The sequence below is a fragment of the Oncorhynchus masou genome, chromosome 17, assembly GCF_036934945.1.
Source record: "Oncorhynchus masou masou isolate Uvic2021 chromosome 17, UVic_Omas_1.1, whole genome shotgun sequence".
Taxonomy (NCBI): Eukaryota; Metazoa; Chordata; class Actinopteri; order Salmoniformes; family Salmonidae; genus Oncorhynchus; species Oncorhynchus masou.
The window spans coordinates 40610789-40636988 of record NC_088228.1 but is presented as its reverse complement, the minus strand read 5'-3'; the positions used below and the strand labels follow the sequence as shown (position 1 = coordinate 40636988).

Sequence of the window (26200 nt, the reverse complement as noted above, 5' to 3'; positions counted from 1 at the left end):
GGTGTTGATATTTACCTAGCATAGACCTAGCCTAGATTTATAGATGACCTGGAGCCAGTGGGTCTGGCAACGAATATGTAGCGAGGGCCAGCCAACTGGAGCATACAGATCGCAGTGGTGGGTGGTATATGGGGCTTTGGTGACAAAACGGTTGGCACTGTGATAGACTGCATCGAGTTTGCTAAGTAGAGTATTGGAAGCTATTTTGTAAAATGACATCGCCGAAGTCGAGGATCGGTAGGATAGTCAGTTTTACGAGGGTATGATGTGAAGGAGGCTTTGTTGCAAAATAGGAAGCCGATTCTAGATTTAATTTTGAGTCTGGAAGGAGAGTTTACAGTCGAGCCAGACACCTAGGTATTTGTAGTTGTCCACATATTCTAAGTCAGAACCGTCTAGAGTAGTGATGCTAGTCGGGCAGGCGGGTGCGGGCAGTGAACGATTGAAAAGCATGCATTTGGTTTTACTAGCGTTTAAGAGCAGTTGGAGGCCACGGAGGGAGTGTTGTATGGCATTGAAGCTCGTTTGGAAGTTAGTTAAGACAATGTCCAAAGAAGGGCCAGATGTATACAGAATGGTATTATCTGCGTAGAGGTGGATCAGGGAATCACCCGCAGCAAGAGCGACATTGTTGATATATACAGAGAAATTAGTTGGCCCGAGAATTGAACCCTGTGACAGCACCATAGAGACTGCCAGAGGTCCGGACAACAGGCCCTCCGATATGACACACTGAACTCGGTCTGAGAAATCGTTGGTGAACCAGGCGAGGCAGTCATTTGAGAAACCAAGGCTGTTGAGTCTGCCAATAAGAATACGGTGATTGACAGAGTCGAAAAAGCACATTTTTGTTTTCATTCATTTCTTTTACAATATAGATATGTTGACGTTCCCATCTAGTGGGAATTGCCTAGTTCTGCCTCCAGGGCAAGATTCGTCACAATAAAGTCAACCTGCAAATTATTTAGCTATCGTTAGCTGCTCGCTGAGCCAGTCACTGCTATTAACCAGCTATTGACTAAGTGCTACACAGACATTGTTGAATGCTTGCAACAAATGCTAGCTAGCATTATTATGAGTTTTCATGAAGCAGCTGTTATGCCGCGAGTGATTGCAGTAGCCTCCCAAGTCAACTGCTGTGTTCAGCTGAGCCAACGATACAAAGTAGCATTATCAATCCCAGGGAAACATGCTTATTTACCAACTGATTTCTGATTACAGTCCCTTTTAAAGGGAAACTTCACCGCTACACTAGAATCTGTTTTGGGTGCTTTTCCAGTCTCCCTACATAATCATGAGTGATGAGATGAGTTTCAGGCAGAATTATGCATCATAGCCGTATATTTGAATTTTCGCACCAGGAGAGTGATGTCATCGCTTGATAGAGGTGTCATGTTTTGTAGCAATTATTGTGGCCTTGGTGTTTCGCGGATTGCACAATCACGCTAGTCGTGAGTAGATATGGTTGTCCTTGTTCAATAGAGCCATTGGACTTGTCTCAACGATGTTCCTATCTGCCACGACATTAGGTTGACTCATTTTCCCTGGCTTTGTAAAGCCCTACTTCCTTGTCAAATTGTGTTCCCACGCTCGAAGGCGGGCTTTTTGAAAATGGGAGCAGTACTAGTTTTCTACAGGCTAACGGGAGCTATGTTACCATGCACTGTCTGTCCGAGATTGGTAAGTAATTCCAAAGGCTGCTTTCGATGATTCTTCTTTCCAAGAAGACCTGGACGACGGAAAACGTTTCAGTGTTCTTTTACAACGGGACATACAGCCATTTTCATTTGAGCTGTAGTACACGGAAGAGGAGTTGAGACAGCGAGAACAAGCAGCGATGGCGATTCAAGACTGGTGGAGCCTATGCGGGTGCGGTCCACTGAGGTACACACAACGGTGTTCAAGCACAGACAGCTCTTACTGGAGAACCTAGCCTAGCTAGCCTCAGTGCATCTCATTAGGAGCCAAACTGGAGAAATGTTTGAAGATGATGACGAGTAAAGGAATGATTTTGGCATTATGAGTCATATTAGTCGTTAAGTAACTGTACCTGTGTTGTTGTAGCTAGCTAGCTAAATAGCTAGTTAACATGTGTCAGTAAGATGTGTCAAATTCTGCATCGTGCTGCTACATTAGGAATGTAGACCGTACACAACGATTGTCCATTAAAGAATAATAGCGTTTTTGTCATTCTCTTTCAGACAATACTGCTTGGTGGCCTACAGATTATTGTTGGAGTTTGTTGTACATGGGGAGAAGCTAGGCAGAGGACACTGAATCCCCTTGCCTGCGTGCGTTGTTGGGGACATTCAAGCAATTTATCCCTCACGGGATGAACAGTATGTTGAATACAAAGAAGTCGTTGACTCTCAAGAGGAGATGTGAAACGTCCCAAAACAACAATCACCCCTGGTATCAAAGTGACTCCAAACACCTCACTGCAACACACATACAAGCAGTCCCTTTGTATAACTGTAGTATTTATTATAGGCGTTAGTAGTATATGTTTCTTCTACTGTGTACACTGAGGGTATGAAACATTAGGAGCATGTGCCCCCGTTGACGTCAGAACAGCCTCAATTCGTCTGGACATGGACTCTACCATCTGTCGAAAGGGTTTCACATGGATGCTGGCCCATATTGCCTCCAATGCTTCCCACAGCTGTGTCAAATTGGCTGGATGTCCTTTGTGTGGTGGACCATTCTTGATACACTGTTGAGCGTTAAAAAAAAACAGCAGTGTTGCAGTCTTTGACACACTGAAACCGGTGAGCCTGGCACCTACTACCATACCCTGTTCAAAGGCACTTCAATATTTTCTCTTGCCCATTCACCCTCTGAATGGCACACATACACAATCCATGTTTCAGTTGTCTTAAGGCTTAAAAATGATTCTTTAAGCTGTCTCCTCCCCTTCATCTACACTGATTGAAGTGGATTTAACTGGTGACATCAATACGGAATCAGAGCTTTCACCTGGTCAGTCTGTCCCTAATGTTTTGTACACTCAGTGTATATGCCATACATTGCCATAACTGTTCCTGCATACTGCTGTGTAAACTCACCTCAGTCTCCAGAGCATTTAAACTTTCTCTTGAATACAAGCCATGTCTACTTGTTTGCTATATTGACAGACTAATCTACTGTCAATCTACTTTCTATTGACAGACTAATCTACTGTTAATCTACTTACTATTGACAGACTAATCTACTGTCAATCTACTTTCTATTGACAGACAAATCTACTGTCAATCTACTTACTATTGACAGACTAATCTACTGTCAATCTACTTTCTATTGACAGACTAATCTACTGTCAATCTACTTTCTATTGACAGACAAAACTACTGTCAATCTACTTACTATTGACAGACTAATCTACTGTCAATCTACTTACTATTGACAGACTAATCTACTGTCAATCTACTTACTATTGACAGACTAATCTACTGTCAATCTATTTACTATTGACAGACTAATCTACTGTCAATCTACTTACTATTGACAGACTAATCTACTGTTTTATTGAAACATGTTTACTTGCCAACAAAGGAAAGTTGAAATGATACACCAAGTTCATGCATCACTTGTTTTAGCATCAAGATGGTAGCTAGATTACATGAATACCACAATGAATTGATCCAGAAGTTGAAGTCAATACTTTGTTTTCTGATGCTGCTGGAATCCTTTAGTCACTTGTCTATACCCTTGTAAAAAAGATTATATAAAACATTTGATCAAACTCCACTATGTACATGTATACAAGAGCTAGCAATATCTATACCACAATGCAGTTGTGAGCATACTAGGCATTCTATATGATAGTACAACATCAGTCTAAATGAATATGGACGTTGTGTAGGCTGAATGTTCCAGACAGGGTCCTGAATGTTCTTCAGCTGGTGAACCTTGTTTTTGGCAGCTGGTTTAGCAGGCGTTGGCGCTGTTGGCAGGGTTGTTGGGTTTGGGAAGCTGTGACTGGTTGCTTGTAGACCGCCGTTTTGTCCGTTCTCCACTCCGCAGCCAGGTGGACAAGCCTCTCCCTGAAGTGGTCAGTACTGGGCTCGTACACTCTTCATCACCCGCTACTTCGACCTCTTGCAGATTATTTGTTTGTGCTGAAAGTCTCCTGGAAAGACATGAATACAGATCATGAGGATATATAATCATACAATAAACCATGTTAATTTGTAAACAAAAAAGGGTACGGTTGACTGGTATGTATTTTGTTACACCCAGAGTTAATAATGGGATATTGAGATGTTCTATTAGCAAAGGTGTGGAATGTTTGTTATGTATGAGCACCTACAGCTGTGTGGTTGAGTAGACAAGCACAGCCAACAATAGAGTGAATAGGCTAGAAGTGTATACTAACAGCCCCTCTCCCCCATGCTAAATAATTGACTGCAAGAGTATGAAAAGGTTGAGGGGGCTTGACTTGTAGACAGTCTAGTCATGTAGTGTTGTGTATGAGCACCTACAGTAGTGTGGTTGAGTAAAGAAGCACCGCCAAAAATAGAGTGAATAGGCTAGAAGAGTATACTAACAGTCCCTCTTCCCCATGCCAAAGAACTGACCTCATTGGTGTGAACACTTTGAGGAGTACTTGGCTTGTGTATTGATGATTTTGTTTTCTCAAGAGGGGATTGTGCTTTCATAAACACCTTGTTGCTGTCCTGGCTTGTTTCGCCCCACATTCTTATGCTCCAGGATAGCAAGATATCATCAGTTCAGGACATGCACCAGTATAATTACTAGGTGTCTCATGGACCACTACTAGGCACCATATCCACCCATCCCCCTTGTGTCAAAAGATCATGTTATCCTTCACACACACATTACCCACACCCAACAGACACCAGTCAGTTACCCACACCATCCCCTTCTTACTAATACCTCTGCTTTTCTCCCAATTTAGACTCCAAGCTTTGCATAAACAATCAACTAAGGCTCCATAATACAGAGAATACTACAGAAGAAGTTGTAGCTGTATTGATGGATGTGGTTTTGACCAGTGACACCAGGTACTAGGAGTGTGAAAGTAGCTTCTGAAACAGTAACTCAGACACTGCGAAGGTGTCAGAGGAACAGTAGGCCTCCAGAAAGAATGACTATTCAGTGGTGATGTTCATTTGATGAAAAACAGAAATTCTGACTCATTGAGTAGTTGGTGTTGTTTTGATATTTCACTATTGACTATTTTGAAGCGAAGATGAATTGGTATTTTGTTAAATGTTTTACCCTACCACACCTAATCGATTAAAGCCTCATGTCTGCTTGAGTATGATCCTACAAGCTTGGCACACCTGTATTTTGGGAGTTTCTCTCATTCTTCGCTGCAGATCCTCTCAAGCTCTGTCAGGTTGGATGGGGAGCCTCGCTGCAGGGCTATTTTCAGGTCTCTCCAGAGATGTTTGATCGATTTCAAGTCCGGGCTCTCGCTGGGCCACTCAAGGACATTCAGAGACTTGTCCCAAAGCCACTCCTGCATTGTCTTGGCTGTGTGCTTAGGGTCGTTGTCCTGTTGGAAGGTGAACCTTTGCCCCAGTCTGAGGTCCTGAGCGCTCTGAAACAGGTTTTCATCGAAGGATCTCTCTGTACTTTTCTACGTTCATCTTTCCCTTGATCCTGACTAGACTTCCAATCCCACCACCATGCCTCACCGTAGGGATGGTGCCAGGTTTCCTCCAGACTTGACGCTTGGAATTCAGTCCAAACAGTTCAATCTTTGTTTCATCAGACAAGAGAATCTTGTTTCTCATAGTCTGAGTCCTTTGGGTGCCTTTTGGCCACTCTACCATAAAGGCCTGATTGGTGGAGTGCTGCAGAGATGGTTTTCCTTCTGGAAGGTTCTCCCATCTCCACAGAGGAACTCTGGAGCGCTGTCAGAGTGACCATCAGGTTCTTGGTCACCTTTCTGACCAAGGTTCGTCTCCCTCAATTGCTCAGTTTGGCCGGTCGGCCAGTTCGAGGAAGAGTCTTGGGGGTTCCAAACTTCTTCCATTTAAGAATGATGGAGGCCACTGTGTTCTTGGGGACCTTCAATGCTGCAGACCTTTTTTGGTACCCTTCCCCAGATCTGTGCCTCGACACAATCCTGTCTCGGAGCTCTGCGGACAATTCCTTTGACTTCATGGTGTGATTTTTGCACGGACATGTCAACTGTGGAACCTCATATAGACAGGTGTGTGCCTTTCCAAATCATTTCCAATCAATTGAATTTACCACAGGTGGACTCCAAGTTGTAGAAACATCTCAAGGATGATCAATGGAAACAGGATACACCTGCACTCAATTTCGAGTCTCAGAGCAAAGGGGCTGAATACTTATGTAAATAAGGTATCTGTTTTTTATTTTTAATAAATTCGCAAAGTTTTTGCTTTGTCATTATGGGGTTTGTGTGTAGATTGATGAGGAAAAAAGTAAGCTAATATAGTAGCATACTTGTAAACACACCAACCGTGGCAACAAGACATGGACGATGTTTATGCCGAGCTCAAGTACATTTATTTACTCCTCATGGAGTCATGGAAAGATTTAGCAAAGGTGACTTACACTAGTTCCTGGTGCTGAGCTTGATGTTGATGAAGCTGCAGATGTTGATGGGATCGGACTCTGTAAATAAAACACATAGACGAGCGACATTAACATCTGCGGTAGTAAGTTAGCTAGCTAGGTAACGGTTAGATATGGTCTGGTTGGCTGTAGCTAACGTACCCTAAAGTAGCTAACATTAGCATGCAAAGTTACAAATCACATCGGTAGATAGCAGCTGGCTAATTACATTGATTTGCGTTGGAATGTCTAGTCAGCGTATTATGAAAGCTAGCTAGCAAAATTTTGGTTTAGACCAAATAAATGTAGTTTGCTACCTAATTTAGATACGTTACCTCTGCTCGACTTGTTTTCTGCTGCGCTGATGTTGGCTGATTGGATGCCTTCCTCTTTGAAGTGATGGGGGAAACAATGGAATAGCTTCACTTTTCAACTTTCTATGACCTGGCAACCCCATCAGATCATATTTTTCTGGTCATTTTTGAAATCCACAGGCTGAATGTGCCTTAAACACAGAATTCTCCACGGAAGGATTCACATTATAAGCAGCGTTCTTTATTGCCGCCAGCCACTGTCGGCTCCGAGGAATATCTCCGGCAGGTAACTGATGAAACGTTACCCCAGACGCCTGTACTTGCGTGTAGTTGCACATACACTAAACTTTGCAGTTGTTGTCAACACAAAAATAAAAATAGATAGTTGTTGTCAGCTGATGTTCTATGGCTGGTCCAGTGAGTGATATTAGCTACATGTTGATGCCCATTCCCAGCTCAACTGGATCCACCTCGACAGGGGTGGAACTACGTCCTGTAATCGCTATCAGTTCTGGATATTGTGTAATTGGATACTATGTAAGTAAGCTAGCAACAACAACTTGCTAAGCAGCTGGTTCAGTCACTGCACCAATGTCCTTGCTATGAGTTTTTGCAGGAGGTAGCTCAGTTTTTATTTTCTCACAATTGCAAACTATTAAATCACTGTCACAACATTTGTCATACATTTGCTAGTTATTCTGCCTATTTCATGTAAGGTCATACGCGAGCACCGGGACATCATAAATCAGGAACTATGTTTTCGTTTTTTAAATGGCGGATGCTTTGGAATTTAAAAAAAAATGAAAATTGAGTTCCACATCCTACAAGACAGATCGGTTGAGGGACGAGCATCGCTGAGGAGTGACGCCATCTGAATCGAGACAATGGCTTAAGGTCTGATGAGTTACAAGTTTATTAAAACCGGTTACTCAAAGCCAGATCGGGAGGACACACTACCTGCGTCCCAAATGGCACACTATCCCCTATATAGTGCACTCCATTTGACCAGGGCTCATTTGAATCTGGTCAAAAGCAGTGTACTTAATAAGGATTAATTCAAATTATTTACATTTTAGTATATTAGCCTAGGGTTTCCCAAACTCAGTCCTGGGTCAAACAAATGTGACTATGGTTTCTGTTTCTCTCTGATATTGCCTTTGAAAGCTGGGCTATTTGTCACCATGTCAAAATTAATATTAGTTGAGGCTTTGGAGAACTCCCCCCCCCCCCTTCCCTCTCTCTCGCTCTTTAACACACACTGCCTGTCTGTGATAGGCGACTGTCCAAGTAAACAGTTCACTGACTCTATGCACACTTACAAGGCTATATACACACATTACTGTGTATATTCACTCACTCACACTTACTACACTGACAATCTCACACAAAACCCACACTCATTCACACATATACTACATACGCACACACACCGACACAACACAAACACATGTACACACACTCGTGCATACCGACACAGTACAAACACCCATACGCACACACATTCACACTTTTACACTCATCATATACTGCTGCTACTCTGTCACTTTACCCTGCCTTAATATTTACCTCAAGTACCTCTTACTTGTGCACATTGATCTGGTACTGGTACTCCCTGTGTATAGCTCCACATTGATCTGGTATTGGTACTCCCTGTGTATAGCTCCACATTGATCTGGTACTGGTACTCCCTGTGTATAGCTCCACATTGATCTGGTACTGGTACTCCCTGTATAGCTCCACATTGATCTGGTACTGATACTCCCTGTGTGTAGCTCCACATTGATCTGGTATTGGTACTCCCTGTGTATAGCTCCACATTGATCTGGTACTGGTACTCCCTGTGTATAGCTCCACATTGATCTGGTACTGGTACTCCCTCTGTATAGCTCCACATTGATCTGGTACTGGTACTCCTCTGTATAGCTCCACATTGATCTGGTACTGGTACTCCCTGTGTATAGCTCCACATTGATCTGGTACTGGTACTCCCTGTGTATAGCTCCACATTGATCTGGTACTGGTACTCCCTGTGTATAGCTCCACATTGATCTGGTACTGGTACTCCCTCTGTATAGCTCCACATTGATCTGGTACTGGTACTCCTCTGTATAGCTCCACATTGATCTGGTACTGGTACTCCCTGTGTGTAGCTCCACATTGATCTGGTATTGGTACTCCCTGTGTATAGCTCCACATTGATCTGGTACTGGTACTCCCTGTGTGTAGCTCCAGATTGATCTGGTACTGGTACTCCCTCTGTATAGCTCCACATTGATCTGGTACTGGTACTCCCTGTGTGTAGCTCCACATTGATCTGGTACTGGTACTCCCTCTGTATAGCTCCACATTGATCTGGTACTGGTACTCCCTGTGTATAGCTCCACATTGATCTGGTACTGGTACTCCCTGTATATAGCTCCACATTGATCTGGTACTGGTACTCCCTGTATATAGCTCCACATTGATCTGGTACTGGTACTCCCTGTGTATAGCTCCACATTGATCTGGTACTTGTACTCCCTGTGTATAGCTTGTTGCATCCCATACCTTACCAGCAAACTGGTGTGAGACTTCTTTATAAAGATGTAGAATCATTCAGACTCTCTCCAATGCTGAGAGCCCCCACTTGTTGGGGAGTTGCAGAGAAGAGCCAAGATTGTAATCACGAAATTGGGGTGAAGAAGTGGGTAAAATAAAGTATATAATGTACTGTATATATATACTACCGGTCGAAAGTTTTAAAACACTTACTCATTCAAGGGTTTTTCTTTATTTTTACTAAACAATAAAATAACACATATGATATCATGAAGTAACCCAAAATGTGTTAAACAAGTCAAAATATATTTTATATTTGAGATTCTTCAAATAGTCAACCTTTGCCTTGATGACAGCTTTGCAGACTCTTGGCATTCTCTCAACCAGCTTAACCTGGAATGCTTTTCCAACAGTCTTGAAGGAGTTCCCACATATGCTGAACGCTTGTTGGCTATGAGAGTGTGCAAAGCTGTTATCAAGGCAAATGTTGGCTACTTTGAAGAATTTGGTTAACACTTTTTTGGTTACTTTATGATTCCATGTGTTATCTCATAGTTTTGATGTCTTCACTATTATTATACAATGTAGAAAATAATCAAAATAAAGAAAAACCCTTGAATGAGTAGGATGTTCTAGAACTTTTGACCGGTAGTGTATATGTAAGTATTTTTCACATCTCCATGACAACTGTGAATGACTCTAACGGCCGTATTATCACGTTGTGGTTCCATCTGGTCGTGTTGCTCGCGCTCTGTATCAGGATTACACCCTCAGATGTTTCCCAATGTGGCATGTGAAGCAGAGCGTGACAGGTACACAAACACACACACACTCACACCCACACACCAGTGGCAGTCAGTGCCGTTTAAGATTAGGAGGACGGCACCAACTTTACACTCGTGGGAATTGGCCTATATTAAAATGTTTCTTACAGAATAAATGTGAAAATGCATATGCATAAGAGTGGTAGCAATTGAAAGGTAACAGTTTGGAGATTAGGGGAAAATTATTAAATTGAGGACACAGCATTTCACCTGACACAAGACTGAATCCAAACATTGCACTGTTGATTTGATGTGGATTTGACATTTATTGTACTTTTCTCTGCATTTGTTTATATCAAAATCTAAAAATACTTTGAATTACAATCCCTGACATGATAAAAATATTAATGGAAAATGTGGGGGGTGCAACATAAGAAGAAAAGACAAGGGTTTGAGTGAGAGGTCAAACTGCTGTCTCCAAGTGGCCACACACCTCTCTAAAGCGTGTACAGTTCCTAAGTCATTTCACTGCACTTTTATGACTCTAAGAAGAGTCTTCAACTATAAGGTGTTTTTGAGCTCTTTCAGCTGGGCCGTTGAGGAACTAGAGCAAGAACACTTGTCGTTGTTTTGTTTGGAACACAACCCTGCATCTCTGCCATCACAGATTATTGTTGTTGTTTACGCAATCAAAAACATCTTATTATAAATGAAAGGAGTCTTGAGTCACTGGCATAGTGGAAACCCCCACAGAAACCTCAAGGCGGAGGGGCCTACGAGCTCTGAGGTCTCATGCGCCCGTCATCTCACATCTATGCCAAAATATTATCATTTTGACAGTAAGTAAGTAATTTTCACATGTAGCAAGCGGAATATTTGTGCTGTCCAACATGGGTAGTCGGTGAGCCAGACAGACAGTATACACTGAGTGAACAAAACATTAAGGACACCTTCCTAATATTGAGTTGCACACTATCGCAGGTGGAAGCTAGTAGCCTTAGTGATGCATCAGCTAGCACTAGCAGCCTCCCAGTCCCGACAGAGAACTCACTGCCCGGGCCCGGCATAATGTCCCAGTCTAGTTGGTGCTACAGGAGATGAAAGGGGCGCGGCTCTGTTGCATCCTGCAGTGTGTGTGACGTTTGGTGTGGTGTTCTTTTATGTTTTTAATTTGTACACTTAGTTTGTAAACTATCTGTCAATGATGGATTTACAGTGGTGGGGTTGGGACTGATCTTGTTGATGGTGTACATACCCGCTACAAACTGAGTAAATAATGAAAACGCTGCTGGCAGCGGAATCCAATACAGCAGAGAGTTCTTACTACAATGCAACTCAAACACGAATGACATGGATATCCCAATGGCCCATCTAATCCCGATTGTCTGCGAGTGGATTACAAACCTAAATGCAAACGTAGAAAACACGGGGGAATCAGACAAAGACTTAAAAAATTCAAGACCAAACCTCCCTTACACACCACCTTGCTGATGCACTGAGGGGGAAAACCAGGAGGCCTGTTTGCTGGCATTTACTGAGACTTGGCTGGATGACAGAGTCCAGGGAAGTGGAGTCGGCCGGCTTCACTCTGGTTAGAGCGGACGGTGATCTGACAGTCACAGGGAAACTTCACGGTGGGGGCATCTGCCTGCTTGTCAGCGATCAGTGGTGTAAATCGATCCTGGTAAGAGAGACACTCTGTACCCCCGACATTGAACTGCCCAGTGAGTTCCACCAATTGTTTGTTACCGTTGTGTACATTCAACCAAAAGTTAATATAACAATATAACAAAGGCATCAGAGATGTCACAGAAACTGGAATCCATCACCCCTGACGCACCCACATATATTTTAGGGGATTTTGACAACTGTACATTGCACAAAGTCCTGCGCACATACCACCAGTATGTGAAATGTCACACTAGGAAAAATAAGACTTGATTTGTGCTATGGGACAATACCAAATGTGTTTCTGCCACCACCAGACCTCCCCTGGAGACATCAGACCACAATGTTGTCTATCTCAGGCCAACCTACTGTCGCCTCCTGGAGAGGGAGAAACCCACAGTTAAAACTACCTCAGGCCAACCTACTGCTGGCTCCTAGAGAGGGAGAAACCCACAGTTAAAACTACCTCAGGCCAACCTACTGTCGGCTCCTGGAGAGGGAGAAACCCACAGTTAAAACTACCTCAGGCCAACCTACTGTCAGCTCCTGGAGAGGGAGAAACCCACAGTTAAAACTACCTCAGGCCAACCTACTGTCTCCTGGAGAGGGAGAAACCCACAGTTAAAACTACCTCAGGCCAACCTACTGTCTCCTGGAGAGGGAGAAACCCACAGTTAAAACTACCTCAGGCCAACCTACTGTCGGCTCCTGGAGAGGGAGAAACCCACAGTTAAAACTACCTCAGGCCAACCTACTGGTTCCTGGAGAGGGAGAAACCCACAGTTAAAACTACCTCAGCCCAACCTACTGTCTCCTGGAGAAGGAGAAACCCACAGTTAAAACTACCTCAGCCCAACCTACTGGTTCCTGGAGAGGGAGAAACCCACAGTTAAAACTACCTCAGGCCAACCTACTGTCGCCTCCTGTAGAGGGAGAAACCCACAGTTAAAACTACCACAGGCCAACCTACTGTCAGCTCCTGGAGAGGGAGAAACCCTCTCAGTATCAGTATCACTTGTCTCCGAGGGTGTTTTGACTGAACTATGTGGGAGGTACAGTGGCTGGCAAAAATATTCAGCCCCCTTGGCATTTTTCCTATCTTGTTGCCTTACAACCTGGAATTAAATTTGGGGGGGTTGTATCATTTGATTTACACAACATGCCTACCAATTTGAAGATGCAAAATATGTTTTATTGCGAAACAAACAAGAAATAAGACCCCAAAAAAAGAACTTGAGCGTGCATAACTATCCCCCCCAAAGTCAATACTTTGTAGAGGCACCTTTTTAAGCAATGACAGCTGCAAGTCTCTTGGGGTATGTCTCTATAAGCTTGGCACATCTAGCCACTGGGATGTTTGCCCATTCTTCAAGGCAAAACTGCTCCAGCTCCTTCAAGTTGGATGGGTTCCGCTGATGTACAGCAATCTTTAAGTCATACCACAGATTCTCAATTGAATTGAGGTCTGGGGTTTGACGAGGCCATTCCAAGACATTTGAATGTTTCCCCTTAAACCACTCAAGTGTTGCTTTAGCAGTATGCTTCGGGTCATTGTCCTGCTGGAAGGTGAACCTCCGTCCCAGTCTCAAATCTCTGGAAGACTGAAACAGGTTTCCCTCAAGAATTTCCCTGTATTTAACGCCATCCATAATTCCTTAAATTCTGACCAGTTTCCCAGTCCCTGCCGATGAAAAACATGTTCTCGGGGTGATGAGAGGTGTTGGATTTGTGCCAGACATAGCATTTTCCTTGATGGCCAAAAAGCTACATTTTAGTCTCATCTGACCAGAGTACCTTCTTCCATATGTTTGGGGAGTCTTCCCACGTACCTTTTGGCGAACACCAAACGTGTTTACTTATTTTTTTCTTTAAGCAATTACTTTTTTTATGGCCACTCTTCCGTCAAGCCCAACTCTGTGGAGTGTATGGCTTAAAGAGGTCTTATGGGCAGATACTCCAATCTCTGATGTGGAGCTTTGCAGCTCCTTCAGGGTTATCTTTGGTCTCTTTGTTGCCTCTCTGATTAATGCCCTCCTTGCCTGGTCCGTGAGTTTTGGTGGGCAGCCCTCTCTTGACAGGTTTGTTGTGGTGCTATATTCTTAAACATTTTTAATAATGGATTTAATGGTGCTCCGTGGGATGTTCAAAGTTTTGGATATTTTTGATAACTCAACCCTGATCTGTACGTCTTTGTCCCAGTACATCTTTGTCACAACTTTGTCCTTGACCTGTTTAGAGAGATCTTTGGTCTTCATGGTGCCGCTTGCTTGCTGGTGCCTCTTGCTTAGTGGTGTTGCAGACTCTGGGGCCGTTCGGAAAAAGTGTATATATACTGAGATCATGTGACACTTAGATTGCACACAGGTGGACTTTATTTTGTGGATGTTGTACTTCCTGAGCCAATGGTCACAGCGGTCAAAACAGGTCCCCAAGTGTAGAGCACACCAACACAGGCTCTCCTCAGGGATGTGTTTTCTCCCCACTCCTGTACATCTTGTACACTAATAGTTGTACTAGTTCCCATCCTGACAGACACCTCGTTATGTTCGTTGATGACACTGCCTTGATGAGCCTGTTGCATGATGATGAGGAACACCAAGACCAAAGAGATAGACTTCAGGAAGCGTATCTCTGCAACATCTATCAGAGGTCAGAACATAGAGATTGTAGAAGAAAACAAATATATGGGTGTCCTCTTGGACAATAAGCTTCAGTGAAGTAAATGTACAGACCTGATCTATAAAAAGAGTCAATAGAGACTTTCTATCTTGTAATGTTAATTGTACTATACTGACTCTGTTTTACAAATCTTTAATTGAGAGTATGTTAACTTTTCGTATTGTTTGTTGGTTTGGCAATGCCACTGTCAGCCAAAGAAATATGAAGGATTATCACCACAGCAAGCAAGGTACTGGGAGTCCAACAGACAGGCCTGGATGAGATCTTTAAGGTCAGGGCCCTCCGCAAGGTACTGGGAGTCAAACAGACAGGCCTGGATGAGATCTTTAAGGTCAGGGCCCTCCGCAAGGTACTTGGAGTCAAACAGACAGGCCTGGATGAGATCTTTAAGGTCAGGGCCCTCCGCAAGGTACTTGGAGTCAAACAGACAGGCCTGGATGAGATCTTTAAGGTCAGGGCCCTCCCCAAGGTACTGGGAGTCCAACAGACAGGCCTGGATGAGATCTTTAAGGTCAGGGCCCTCCCCAAGGTACTGAGAGTCAAACAGACAGGCCTGGATGAGATCTTTAAGGTCAGGGCCCTCCGCAAGGTACTTGGAGTCAAACAGACAGGCCTGGATGAGATCTTTAAGGTCAGGGCCCTCCGCAAGGTACTTGGAGTCAAACAGACAGGCCTGGATGAGATCTTTAAGGTCAGGGCCCTCCCCAAGGTACTGGGAGTCCAACAGACAGGCCTGGATGAGATCTTTAAGGTCAGGGCCCTCCCCAAGGTACTGAGAGTCAAACAGACAGGCCTGGATGAGATCTTTAAGGTCAGGGCCCTCCCCAAGGTACTTGGAGTCAAACAGACAGGCCTGGATGAGATCTTTAAGGTCAGGGCCCTCCGCAAGGTACTTGGAGTCCAACAGACAGGCCTGGATGAGATCTTTAAGGTCAGGGCCCTCCGCAAGGTACTTGGAGTCAAACAGGCAGGCCTGGATGAGATCTTTAAGGTCAGGGCCCTCCGCAAGGTACTTGGAGTCAAACAGACAGGCCTGGATGAGATCTTTAAGGTCAGGGCCCTCCCCAAGGTACTGGGAGTCCAACAGACAGGCCTGGATGAGATCTTTAAGGTCAGGGCCCTCCCCAAGGTACTGAGAGTCAAACAGACAGGCCTGGATGAGATCTTTAAGGTCAGGGTCCTCCCCAAGGTACTGGGAGTCAAACAGACAGGCCTGGATGAGATCTTTAAGGTCAGGGCCCTCCCCAAGGTACTGAGAGCCAAACAGACAGGCCTGGATGAGATCTTTAAGGTCAGGGCCCTCCCCAAGGTACTGAGAGCCAAACAGACAGGCCTGGATGAGATCTTTAAGGTCAGGGCCCTCCCCAAGGTACTGGGAGTCAAACAGACAGGCCTGGATGAGATCTTTAAGGTCAGGGCGCTCCCCAAGGTACTGGGAGTCAAACAGACAGGCCTGGATGAGATCTTTAAGGTCAGGGCCCTCCCCAAGGTACGGAGAGCCAAACAGACAGGCCTGGATGAGATCTTTAAGGTCGAGGGCCCTCCCCAAGGTACTGGGAGTCCAACAGACAGGCCTGGATGAGATCTTTAAGGTCAGGGCCCTCCCCAAGGTACTGAGAGCCAAACAGACAGGCCTGGATGAGATCTTTAAGGTCAGGGCCCTCCGCAAGGCTCACAAAATAATTTTAGACCCAAGCCACCCCTGTACCTGGACTTTGAACTACTCCCCTCTGGGCGCAGGTATAGGGCACCCCTCGGCAGGAAAAACAGAACTAGGCAATAATTTGTGCCAAGTGTGATATCCCTCCTAAATAGCTCAGGCAAATGTTCCTATCGACCCAGTAAGGCCAGCAGGCTAGTCTCTTTTTATTGGTATGTAACTGGTATGCAAGTTGTATTGTCAATTTGTTTTGTTATTTAAACGCTACTTTAAACGTGTACATGACACTGCAACAACATGTCCCCATGGGGACAATGAAGTAAGTAAAGTGAAGTGACAGTGGCCTTGCTCATCCTCCTCTTCCTCCCCTCGAGAATAGTGACAGTGGCCTTGCTCATTCTCCTCTTCCTCCCCTCGAGAATAGTGACAGTGGCCCTGCTCATCCTCTTCTTCCTCCCCTCTAGAATAGTGGCAGTGGCCTTGCTCATCCTCCTTTCCTCCCCTCGAGAATAGTGACAGTGGCCTTGCTCATCCTCTTCTTCCTCCCCTCGAGAATAGTGACAGTGGCCTTGCTCATCCTCTTCTTCCTCCCCCTCGAGAATAGTGACAGTGGCCTTGCTCATCCTCTTCTTCCTCCCCTCGAGAATAGTGACAGTGGCCTTGCTCATCCTCTTCTTCCTCCCCTCGAGAATAGTGACAGTGGCCTTGCTCATCCTCTTCTTCCTCCCCTCGAGAATAGTGACAGTGGCCTTGCTCATCTTCTTCTTCCTCCCCTCGAGAATAGTGACAGTTCCTGGGTCCTCCATCTCCTCCTCTCCCAGAAAACCAAGTTGATGACTGCCAGAGACCCAGCGGCGCTCATGAGAGCGGCATCGAAAATTCATTCTACAATCTGCAATGTTTGAATTTCCCCCTTTAATTACTGAACAAGTAAATACTGTGCATTATTTCTGCAGGACAGCATTCTGAATAGCAGCATTGCGACACCGTAGGCAGAGAGCTTCGTGAAACATCAACATTAGGCTTAACATGAGGAAATGGTGACCAAATACAAATAAACATGTATCCTTATAGGGTACTACAAGCACGAGCATTCAGGTGTGAATCACAATAGACAAACTTAGGCTCATTCTGTTCAGAGCAACCCAGGGTATGACGCCATGTCATCTTGTAACTGTACAAACATAGTGATCATCAACAGTGAGACTGTGTATGAGTTTTATGATAAGAAAATGTGAAGTGCACATTTGGACTCACAGGTGTTTGGCTTGTTTGTATAACATCAAAGTGGAATTTATTATAATTCTCAACATCTCATTTTACAAAATACATAAGGTCCTCTTAATTTACAGCATGTCCCTCACTCAGACAACAAAAAGTGTGCTAAAGTTGCCCAACTAGTGGGAGGGATGGGACCAACTTCTTGTGCGTGCGATGCTCAAGTTCAGAACAGCAGTCAGTCAAAACCCACACAGCGCATTGAAGCGCAGAGCCTGAGCTCTGACGTCATTTATAGCATGCTACTGTACAAGCACTGTATTCCAATTTAAGCACTGATTAGGCCCAAATCTGCCTTTTTCAACCCTCATACGGGTACGAGCATGGTCTTATTTCTATTATAGCATATTGGATGACTGTCATTCATATTCCATTGACCAAGCTCAATGTAACATTGATAGGTTCAGGTCACTCTACAATGCTCGAATTTGCCCTATACCCATCATGAGGTTGTGTCACGCCCTGACCTTAGAGATCCTTTTTATGTCTTTATTTTGTTTGGTCAGGGCATGAGTTGGGGTGTGCATTGTATGTTGTGGGTTCTATGTTTTCTATTTCTGTGTGTTTGGCCAGGTGTGGTTCTCAATCAGAGGCAGCTGTCTATCGTTGTCTCTGATTGAGAACCATACTTAGGTAGCCTTTTCCCACCTGTGTTTTGTGGGTAGTTGTTTTCTGTTTCGTGTGCCTGCACTAGATAGAACTGTTTAGTTTGTGCCGCTTTGATAATTTTTGTTCTAGTGTTCGGTTCTAATAAAAATCATGGACGCGTACCACGCTGCACCTTGGTCCTCACCTTCTTCCACCAACAGCCGTTACAGGTTGCTACAACCTTGCCTCCAAATTGAAGTCTACAGTTGAAGTCAGAAGTTTACATACACTTAGGTTGGAATCATTAAAACTCGTTTTTCAACCACTCCACAAATTTCTTGTTAACAAACTATAGTTTTGGCAAGTCGGTTAAGACATCTACTTTGTGCATGACACAAGTAATTTTTCCAACAATTGTTTACAGACAGATCATTTCACTTATAATTCACTGTATCATAATTTCAGTGGGTGAGAAGTTTACATACACTAAGTTGACTGTGCCTTTAAACAGCTTGGAAAATTCCAGAAAATGATATTATGGCTTTAGAAGCTTCTGATAGGCTAATTGACATCATTTGAATCAATTGGAGATGTACCTGTGGATGTATTTCAAGGCCCACCTTCAAACTCAGTGCCTCTTTGCTTGACATCATGGGAAAATCAAAAGAAATTAGCCAAGACCTCAGATTTTTTTTTGTAGACATCCACAAGTCTGGTTCCTCCTTAGGAGCAATTTCCAAATGCCTGAAGGTACCACGTTGTTCTGTATAAACACCATGTGACCACGCAGCCGTCATACTACTCCGGAAGGAGGCGTATTCTGTCTTCTAGAGATGAACGTACTTTGGTGCGAAAAGTGCAAATCAATCCCAGAACAACAGCAAAGGACCTTGTGAAGATGCTGGAGGAAACAGGTACAAAAGTATCTATATCCACAGTAAAACGTGTCCTATATCAACATAACCTGAAAGGCCGCTCAGCAAGGAAGAAGCCACTGCTCCAAAACCGCCATAAAAAACCCAGACTACGGTTTGCAACTGCACATGGGGACAAAGATCGTACTTTTTGGAGAAATGTCCTCTGGTCTGATGAAACAAAAATAGAACTGCTTGGCCGTAATGACCATCATTATGTTTGGTGGAAAAAGAGGGAGGCTTGCAAGCCGAAGAACACCATCCCAACCTTAAAGCAGGGGGGTGGCAGCATCATGTTGTGGGGGTGCTTTGCTGCAGGAGGGACTGGTGCACTGCATAAAACAGATGGCATCATGAGGCAGGAAAATTATGTGGATATATTGAAGCAACATCTCAAGACATCAGTCAGGAAGTTAATGCTTGGTCACAAATGGGTCTTCCAAATGGACAATGACCCCAAGCATACTTCAAACGTTGTGGCAAAATGGCTTAAGGACAAAGAAGTCAAGATTTGTGGGCAGAACTGAAAAAGTGTGTGCGAGCAAGGAGGCCTTCAAACCTGACTCAGTTACACCAGCTCTGTCAGGAGGAATGGGCCAAAATTCACCCAACTTATTGCGGGAAGCTTGTGGAAGGCTACCCAAATTGTTTGACCCAAGTTGAACAACTTAAAGGAAAAGCTACCAAATACTAATTGAGTTTATGTAAACGTATGACCCACTGGGAATGTGATAAAATAAATAAAAGCAGAAATGAATCATTGTCTCTACTATTATTCTGACATTTCACAGTCTTTAAATAAAGTGGTGATCCTAACTGACCAAAAATGGAATTTTTACTAGGATTCAATGTCAGGAATTGTGAAAACTGAGTTTAAGTGTATTTGGTTGAGGTGTATGTAAACTTCTGACTTCAACTGTAGGTGAACAGGTCAAGAGACAAAGTGGAGTAATCAAGACATTGACACATTCAATACTGCATTGCACACACATAATAAACATAAACCTATACATCTCTTAAACACATTGTAAACAACTTATACATTTAAACTAAAACATTCCAATTCCCTCATAAATGTATGGATGTCATCATTTATTGTTCATAAACCTGCAGGCAGATTTGACTGTAACTGACTGAGCACAATAACCATTCCTCACTAGGGAATGGCAATCAATAACAAAACAATATAATGTCCTTGCACCTTGTACTGGGACCTCAAGTCACTGAGGAGTAGAGCTCGTGACATCCACTTACGCCAATCCATAAACATTCGCCATATACAAGATTGCTCAGTAACTCAATCCTAAACACTATGAGTCAACACTTAATGGTCAATACACTCTGTATGGAAAACACTGTACAGTTCATTAACTACCACACACTGACTCATTACGTAAGACTCTATACCCATCGTGACTCTGGCCTGATTGTGTGCTTCTAAGCCTTCTTAAACTTTGTGTGCTTCTAAGCCTTCTTAAACTTTGTGTGCTTCTAAGCCTTCTTAAACATTGTGTGCTTCTAAGCCTTCTTAAACTTTGTGTGCTTCTAAGCCTTCTTAAACTTTGTGTGCTTCTAAGCCTTCTTAAACTTTGTGTGCTTCTAAGCCTTCTTAAACATTGTGTGCTTCTAAGCCTTCTTAAACTTTGTGTGCTTCTAAGCCTTCTTAAACATTGTGTGCTTCTAAGCCTTCTTAAACATTGTGTGCTTCTAAGCCTTCTTAAACATTGTGTGCTTCTAAGCCTTCTTAAACATTGTGTGCTTCTAAGCCTTCTTAAACATTGTGTGCTTCTAATCCTTCTTAAACATTGTGTGCTTCTAAGCCTTCTTAAACATTGTGTGCTTCTAAGCCTTCTTAAACATTGTGTGCTTCTAAGCCTTCTTAAACATTGTGTGCTTCTAAGCCTTCTTAAACATTGTGTGCTTCTAAGCCTTCTTAAACATTGTGTGCTTCTAAGCCTTCTTAAACATTGTGTGCTTCTAAGCCTTCTTAAACATTGTGTGCTTCTAAGCCTTCTTAAACATTGTGTGCATCTAAGCCTTCTTAAACATTGTGTGCTTCTAAGCCTTCTTAAACATTGTGTGCTTCTAAGCCTTCTTAAACATTGTGTGCTTCTAAGCCTTCTTAAACATTGTGTGCTTCTAAGCCTTCTTAAACATTGTGTGCTTCTAAGCCTTTTAAACATTGTGTGCTTCTAAGCCTTCTTAAACATTGTGTGCTTCTAAGCCTTCTTAAACATTGTGTGCTTCTAAGCCTTCTTAAACATTGTGTGCTTCTAAGCCTTCTTAAACATTGTGTGCTTCTAAGCCTTCTTAAACATTGTGTGCTTCTAAGCCTTCTTAAACATTGTGTGCTTCTAAGCCTTCTTAAACATTGTGTGCTTCTAAGCCTTCTTAAACATTGTGTGCTTCTAAGCCTTCTTAAACATTGTGTGCTTCTAAGCCTTCTTAAACATTGTGTGCTTCTAAGCCTTCTAAACATTGTGTGCTTCTAAGCCTTCTAAAACATTGTGTGCTTCTAAGCCTTCTTAAACATTGTGTGCTTCTAAGCCTTCTTAAACATTGTGTGCTTCTAAGCCTTCTTAAACATTGTGTGCTTCTAAGCCTTCTTAAACATTGTGTGCTTCTAAGCCTTCTTAAACATTGTGTGCTTCTAAGCCTTCTTAAACATTGTGTGCTTCTAAGCCTTCTTAAACATTGTGTGCTTCTAAGCCTTCTTAAACATTGTGTGCTTCTAAGCCTTCTTAAACATTGTGTGCTTCTAAGCCTTCTTAAACATTGTGTGCTTCTAAGCCTTCTTAAACATTGTGTGCTTCTAAGCCTTCTTAAACATTGTGTGCTTCTAAGCCTTCTTAAACATTGTGTGCTTCTAAGCCTTCTTAAACATTGTGTGCTTCTAAGCCTTCTTAAACATTGTGTGCTTCTAAGCCTTCTTAAACATTGTGTGCTTCTAAGCCTTCTTAAACATTGTGTGCTTCTAAGCCTTCTTAAACTTTGTGTGCTTCTAAGCCTTCTTAAACATTGTGTGCTTCTAAGCCTTCTTAAACATTGTGTGCTTCTAAGCCTTCTTAAACATTGTGTGCTTCTAAGCCTTCTTAAACATTGTGTGCTTCTAAGCCTTCTTAAACATTGTGTGCTTCTAAGCCTTCTTAAACATTGTGTGCTTCTAAGCCTTCTTAAACATTGTGTGCTTCTAAGCCTTCTTAAACATTGTGTGCTTCTAAGCCTTCTTAAACATTGTGTGCTTCTAAGCCTTCTTAAACATTGTGTGCTTCTAAGCCTTCTTAAACATTGTGTGCTTCTAAGCCTTCTTAAACATTGTGTGCTTCTAAGCCTTCTTAAACATTGTGTGCTTCTAAGCCTTCTTAAACATTGTGTGCTTCTAAGCCTTTTAAACATTGTGTGCTTCTAAGCCTTCTTAAACTTTGTGTGCTTCTAAGCCTTCTTAAACATTGTGTGCTTCTAAGCCTTCTTAAACATTGTGTGCTTCTAAGCCTTCTTAAACATTGTGTGCTTCTAAGCCTTCTTAAACATTGTGTGCTTCTAAGCCTTCTTAAACATTGTGTGCTTCTAAGCCTTCTTAAACATTGTGTGCTTCTAAGCCTTCTTAAACATTGTGTGCTTCTAAGCCTTCTTAAACATTGTGTGCTTCTAAGCCTTCTTAAACATTGTGTGCTTCTAAGCCTTCTTAAACATTGTGTGCTTCTAAGCCTTCTTAAACATTGTGTGCTTCTAAGCCTTCTTAAACATTGTGTGCTTCTAAGCCTTCTTAAACATTGTGTGCTTCTAAGCCTTCTTAAACATTGTGTGCTTCTAAGCCTTCTTAAACATTGTGTGCTTCTAAGCCTTCTTAAACACTGTGTGCTTCTAAGCCTTCTTAAACATTGTGTGCTTCTAAGCCTTCTTAAACATTGTGTGCTTCTAAGCCTTCTTAAACATTGTGTGCTTCTAAGCCTTCTTAAACATTGTGTGCTTCTAAGCCTTCTTAAACATTGTGTGCTTCTAAGCCTTCTTAAACATTGTGTGCTTTTTTTTTTTGCATTGGATTTGTCTATTTCTTCTGCAACCGCTGATACCGACCAGCGGTTGACAGGGGCTGAACTAGAGCGGTGTTTGTGAGAAGGGTGGATCTCGAAAACGGTTCTTCTCATAAAAACGCCTGAAAGGACAAATGGTTTGAGCTACAAACTATTCACAGGCCACAGAGTCCCTTCAGAAAGTATTTTAAATGTTGCGTTACAGTCTGAATTTGAAAGATTCTGTGTCTGTGGCCCCATAATGTCAGAGTTGTAACTAATTAATGACAAATGAAAAGCTGAAATGTTTTGAGTGAATAACTATTCAAACCCTTTGTGAAGGCAAACCTAAATAAGTTCAGGGGTTTAAAAAGTCTTAACAAATAAAATATGTTGCAAGGACTCTGCTCAATAATAGTGTTCTTGAAGGACGACCTCATCTCTGTATCACACACATACAGATAATTGTAAGGTCCCTCAGTCGAGAAGTGAATTTCAAACACAGATTCAACCACAAATACCAGGGAGGTTTTCCAATGACTCGCAAAGAAGGGCCTCTATTGGTAGATGGATAAAAAAAGGAGACTTGAATATCCCTTTGAGCCTGGTGAAGTTATTAATTACACTTTGGTTGGTGTATTAATACACCTAGTCAGTACAAAGATACAATCGTCCTTCTAACTCAGTTGCTGGAGAGGAAGGAAACTACTCAGGGATTTCACCATGGGACCAATGGTGACTTTAAAACAGTTACTGAGTTTAATGGCTGTGATATGACAAAACTGAGACTGGATCAACAACATTGTAGTTGCTCCACAATACTAACCTAATTGGCAGAGTGAAAAGAAGGAAGCCTGTACAGAATAAAACATTCCAAAACATGCATCCAGTTTGAAACAAGGCAATAAATGAATACTGCAAAAAATGTGGCAAAGCAAATCACTTTTTGTCTTGAATACAAAGTGTTATGTTTGGGACAAATCCAATACAACACATTACTGAGTACCACTCTCCATATTTTCAAGCATAGTGGTTGCTGCATCATGTTATGGGTGTGCTTGTAATAGTTAAGGACTGGGGAGTTTTTCCAGGATAAAACGGAATGGAGCTAAGCACAGGTAAAATCCTAGAGGAAAACCAGGTTCAGTCAGCTTTACACCAAACACTGGGAGACTAACTCACCTTTCAGCAGGACTATAACCTAAAACACAAGTCCAAATATACACTGGAGTTGCTCACCAAGAAGACAGTGAATGTTCCTGAGTGGCCGAGTTACAGTTTTGACTTAAATCTGCTTGAAAATCTATGGCAAGACCTGAAAATGGTTGTCTAGCGCTGATTAACAACCAATTTGACGGAGCTTTAATCAATTTGCGAACATTTCTAAAAACATGTCTCACTTTGTCATTATGGGGTATTGTGTGTAGATGGGTAAAACATGTTTTTCACATTTAATCCATTTTGAATTCAGGCTGTAACACAACAAGAAGTGGAATAAGTCAGGGGGTATGAATAATTTCTGAAGGCACCGTAAGAGTCGTTAGAAGGTAAGGGCTTCTATTCTTCTACATAGATCATAGGAAATCCCAGGGCATAGTGTCTATAACCTGTAATATGCTCACATAGTTGCTGTCACAAACTCAGGTGGATATTCATCTCCAATTTATGTAATTTTTTATCACGTTTTTGCAACTGTTTGTCAAATTGTGTTGTGTTTTACTTGTTGCCCTGAAAAGAAAATGGTAAAACACTTCAATGTGACACTTCTTGGTTCCATGTGGGTCTAATGCTTTATGACACATGAATGAATAAGCTACTACAACACTATACGAATACTCATTACTTAAGCACCAATGACTCATTGACTAAGCATGTATAACACGTGAATAAGTGCTCATTACCACAACTACAACAGTAATTAATCTACGTACCGGTACTTCATGCCAGTGAGCTTGGCGGTGGACTCCTTGAGGTTGTGGTGGTAGCGGTTGGTGAAGGAGCCCAGGCTGCGGGCGATAAGGGCCACCGTACGGAAACGTGCCCGCGCCTGGCTGGCCGTGTTGGTACTGGTGGCATTCTGCTTGCTGTGCCCTCCATTCCCCGGGGGCCTCAGCCCTCCTCTTCCTCCGTCCTGGTCCGAACATGCAAACGACACCTGCATGGTGGTGGCTGTACTGTCGGTGGTGGTGGTGGGCTGCTGGGGCTGCTTGCCAGCCTTGTTCCAGTCTTCACTGGGTTGTATGTGTCTGTAGTGTCTTTGTCTCTCCTGAAGTGGTTTTTGTCTCCTTTAGTGGTCATGCACTTCACTGTTTTGTCGAAAAGTCCCCTCTCATTCTACCTCTTTCCCTCTGTTTGTTATACCTGTCTCTCAGCCCTTCTCTTTCTCTTCCCTCCGCTTCTCTAGTCTGTGCCACTGGGGAGGTTCTCCGGGAGTAGGGGACAGCGGGTCCACTGTCTCCTTCACCCTCCAGCGTCGGCTAAGCCCTCCAGAACGGGAGCGGGAGCGGACTGCACTGCATACAGAGCAACACACACAGACACACACAGACTCGCTCACACACAGACTCTCTTACACACTCATAACCAAATCTTAACAGACCAACACACACACTCTCGCTCTCTCACACACAGACAAAAATAAATGAAGAGATTCCTGGAGTGTCCTTAAACTTCAAGGAGAAGTGAGCTGTCCTGTGAGGAAAGCAGGAGTCCCACTAAGACTTGCATCCTACCAGGACCTTTGGTAGTGTAGAGAGCTGATGTGCAAGCGTCCTAGCCCAGGAAACCCCGCTTCTAAAAGTCCACCATGCTGAGAAGAGAGGGACAGCTTCCAATGCTCTGCTCAGAAGGAAAACGTGGTGCTCCGTTTGATACAAAGACCCCAGAATGATAGTGAGGAAGTGAAGAAGAGGAGGAGGAGAAGGAGGAGGGAAAGGGACGAAGCATGATCCCTCTCTTCTGGAAGGAAAGGACAGGCGTACAATGAGAGGGGGAGTGAGGAGCCGAGAAGGAATGCATGCTGGTGAGTGTGAGAGTGAGCGAGGGAGTGATTGAAAGAGAGAGACAGGCTGCTGCCTCTAAATGACTGGCTGAAATAACCACAGTGTTTCCTCACTAGCATCACACAGAGAGAGAACACAGTGTGGATGGAAGGGACAGAGCTGAAGCCAAGGGGTGTGTGTATGAGTATGTGTGTGTGTGTGTGTGTGTGTGTGTGTGTGTGTGTGTG

General features: G+C 43.3%; 1 protein-coding gene and 1 long non-coding RNA gene across 2 annotated transcripts in view; both read right to left on the bottom strand.

The window, feature by feature from the left end:
- The window catches only part of LOC135559048 (voltage-gated potassium channel subunit beta-1-like), a 97643-nt gene extending 71668 nt beyond the window's left edge, over positions 1 to 25975 (bottom strand). The window contains exon 1 of the mRNA XM_064993383.1: positions 24903 to 25975. Within this exon, the coding sequence (XP_064849455.1) occupies positions 24903 to 25132 (230 nt within the window). The 5' untranslated portion in view covers positions 25133 to 25975. The remainder of the gene's footprint in view (positions 1 to 24902) is intronic.
- LOC135558224 (uncharacterized) lies at positions 2470 to 7354 on the bottom strand. The gene is made up of 3 exons (XR_010458333.1): positions 6891 to 7354; positions 6556 to 6615; positions 2470 to 4129 (listed from the first exon to the last, which is right to left on the bottom strand). It is a non-coding gene; the product is annotated as an uncharacterized LOC135558224 (long non-coding RNA).
- Positions 25976 to 26200: the final 225 nt, after the last annotated feature.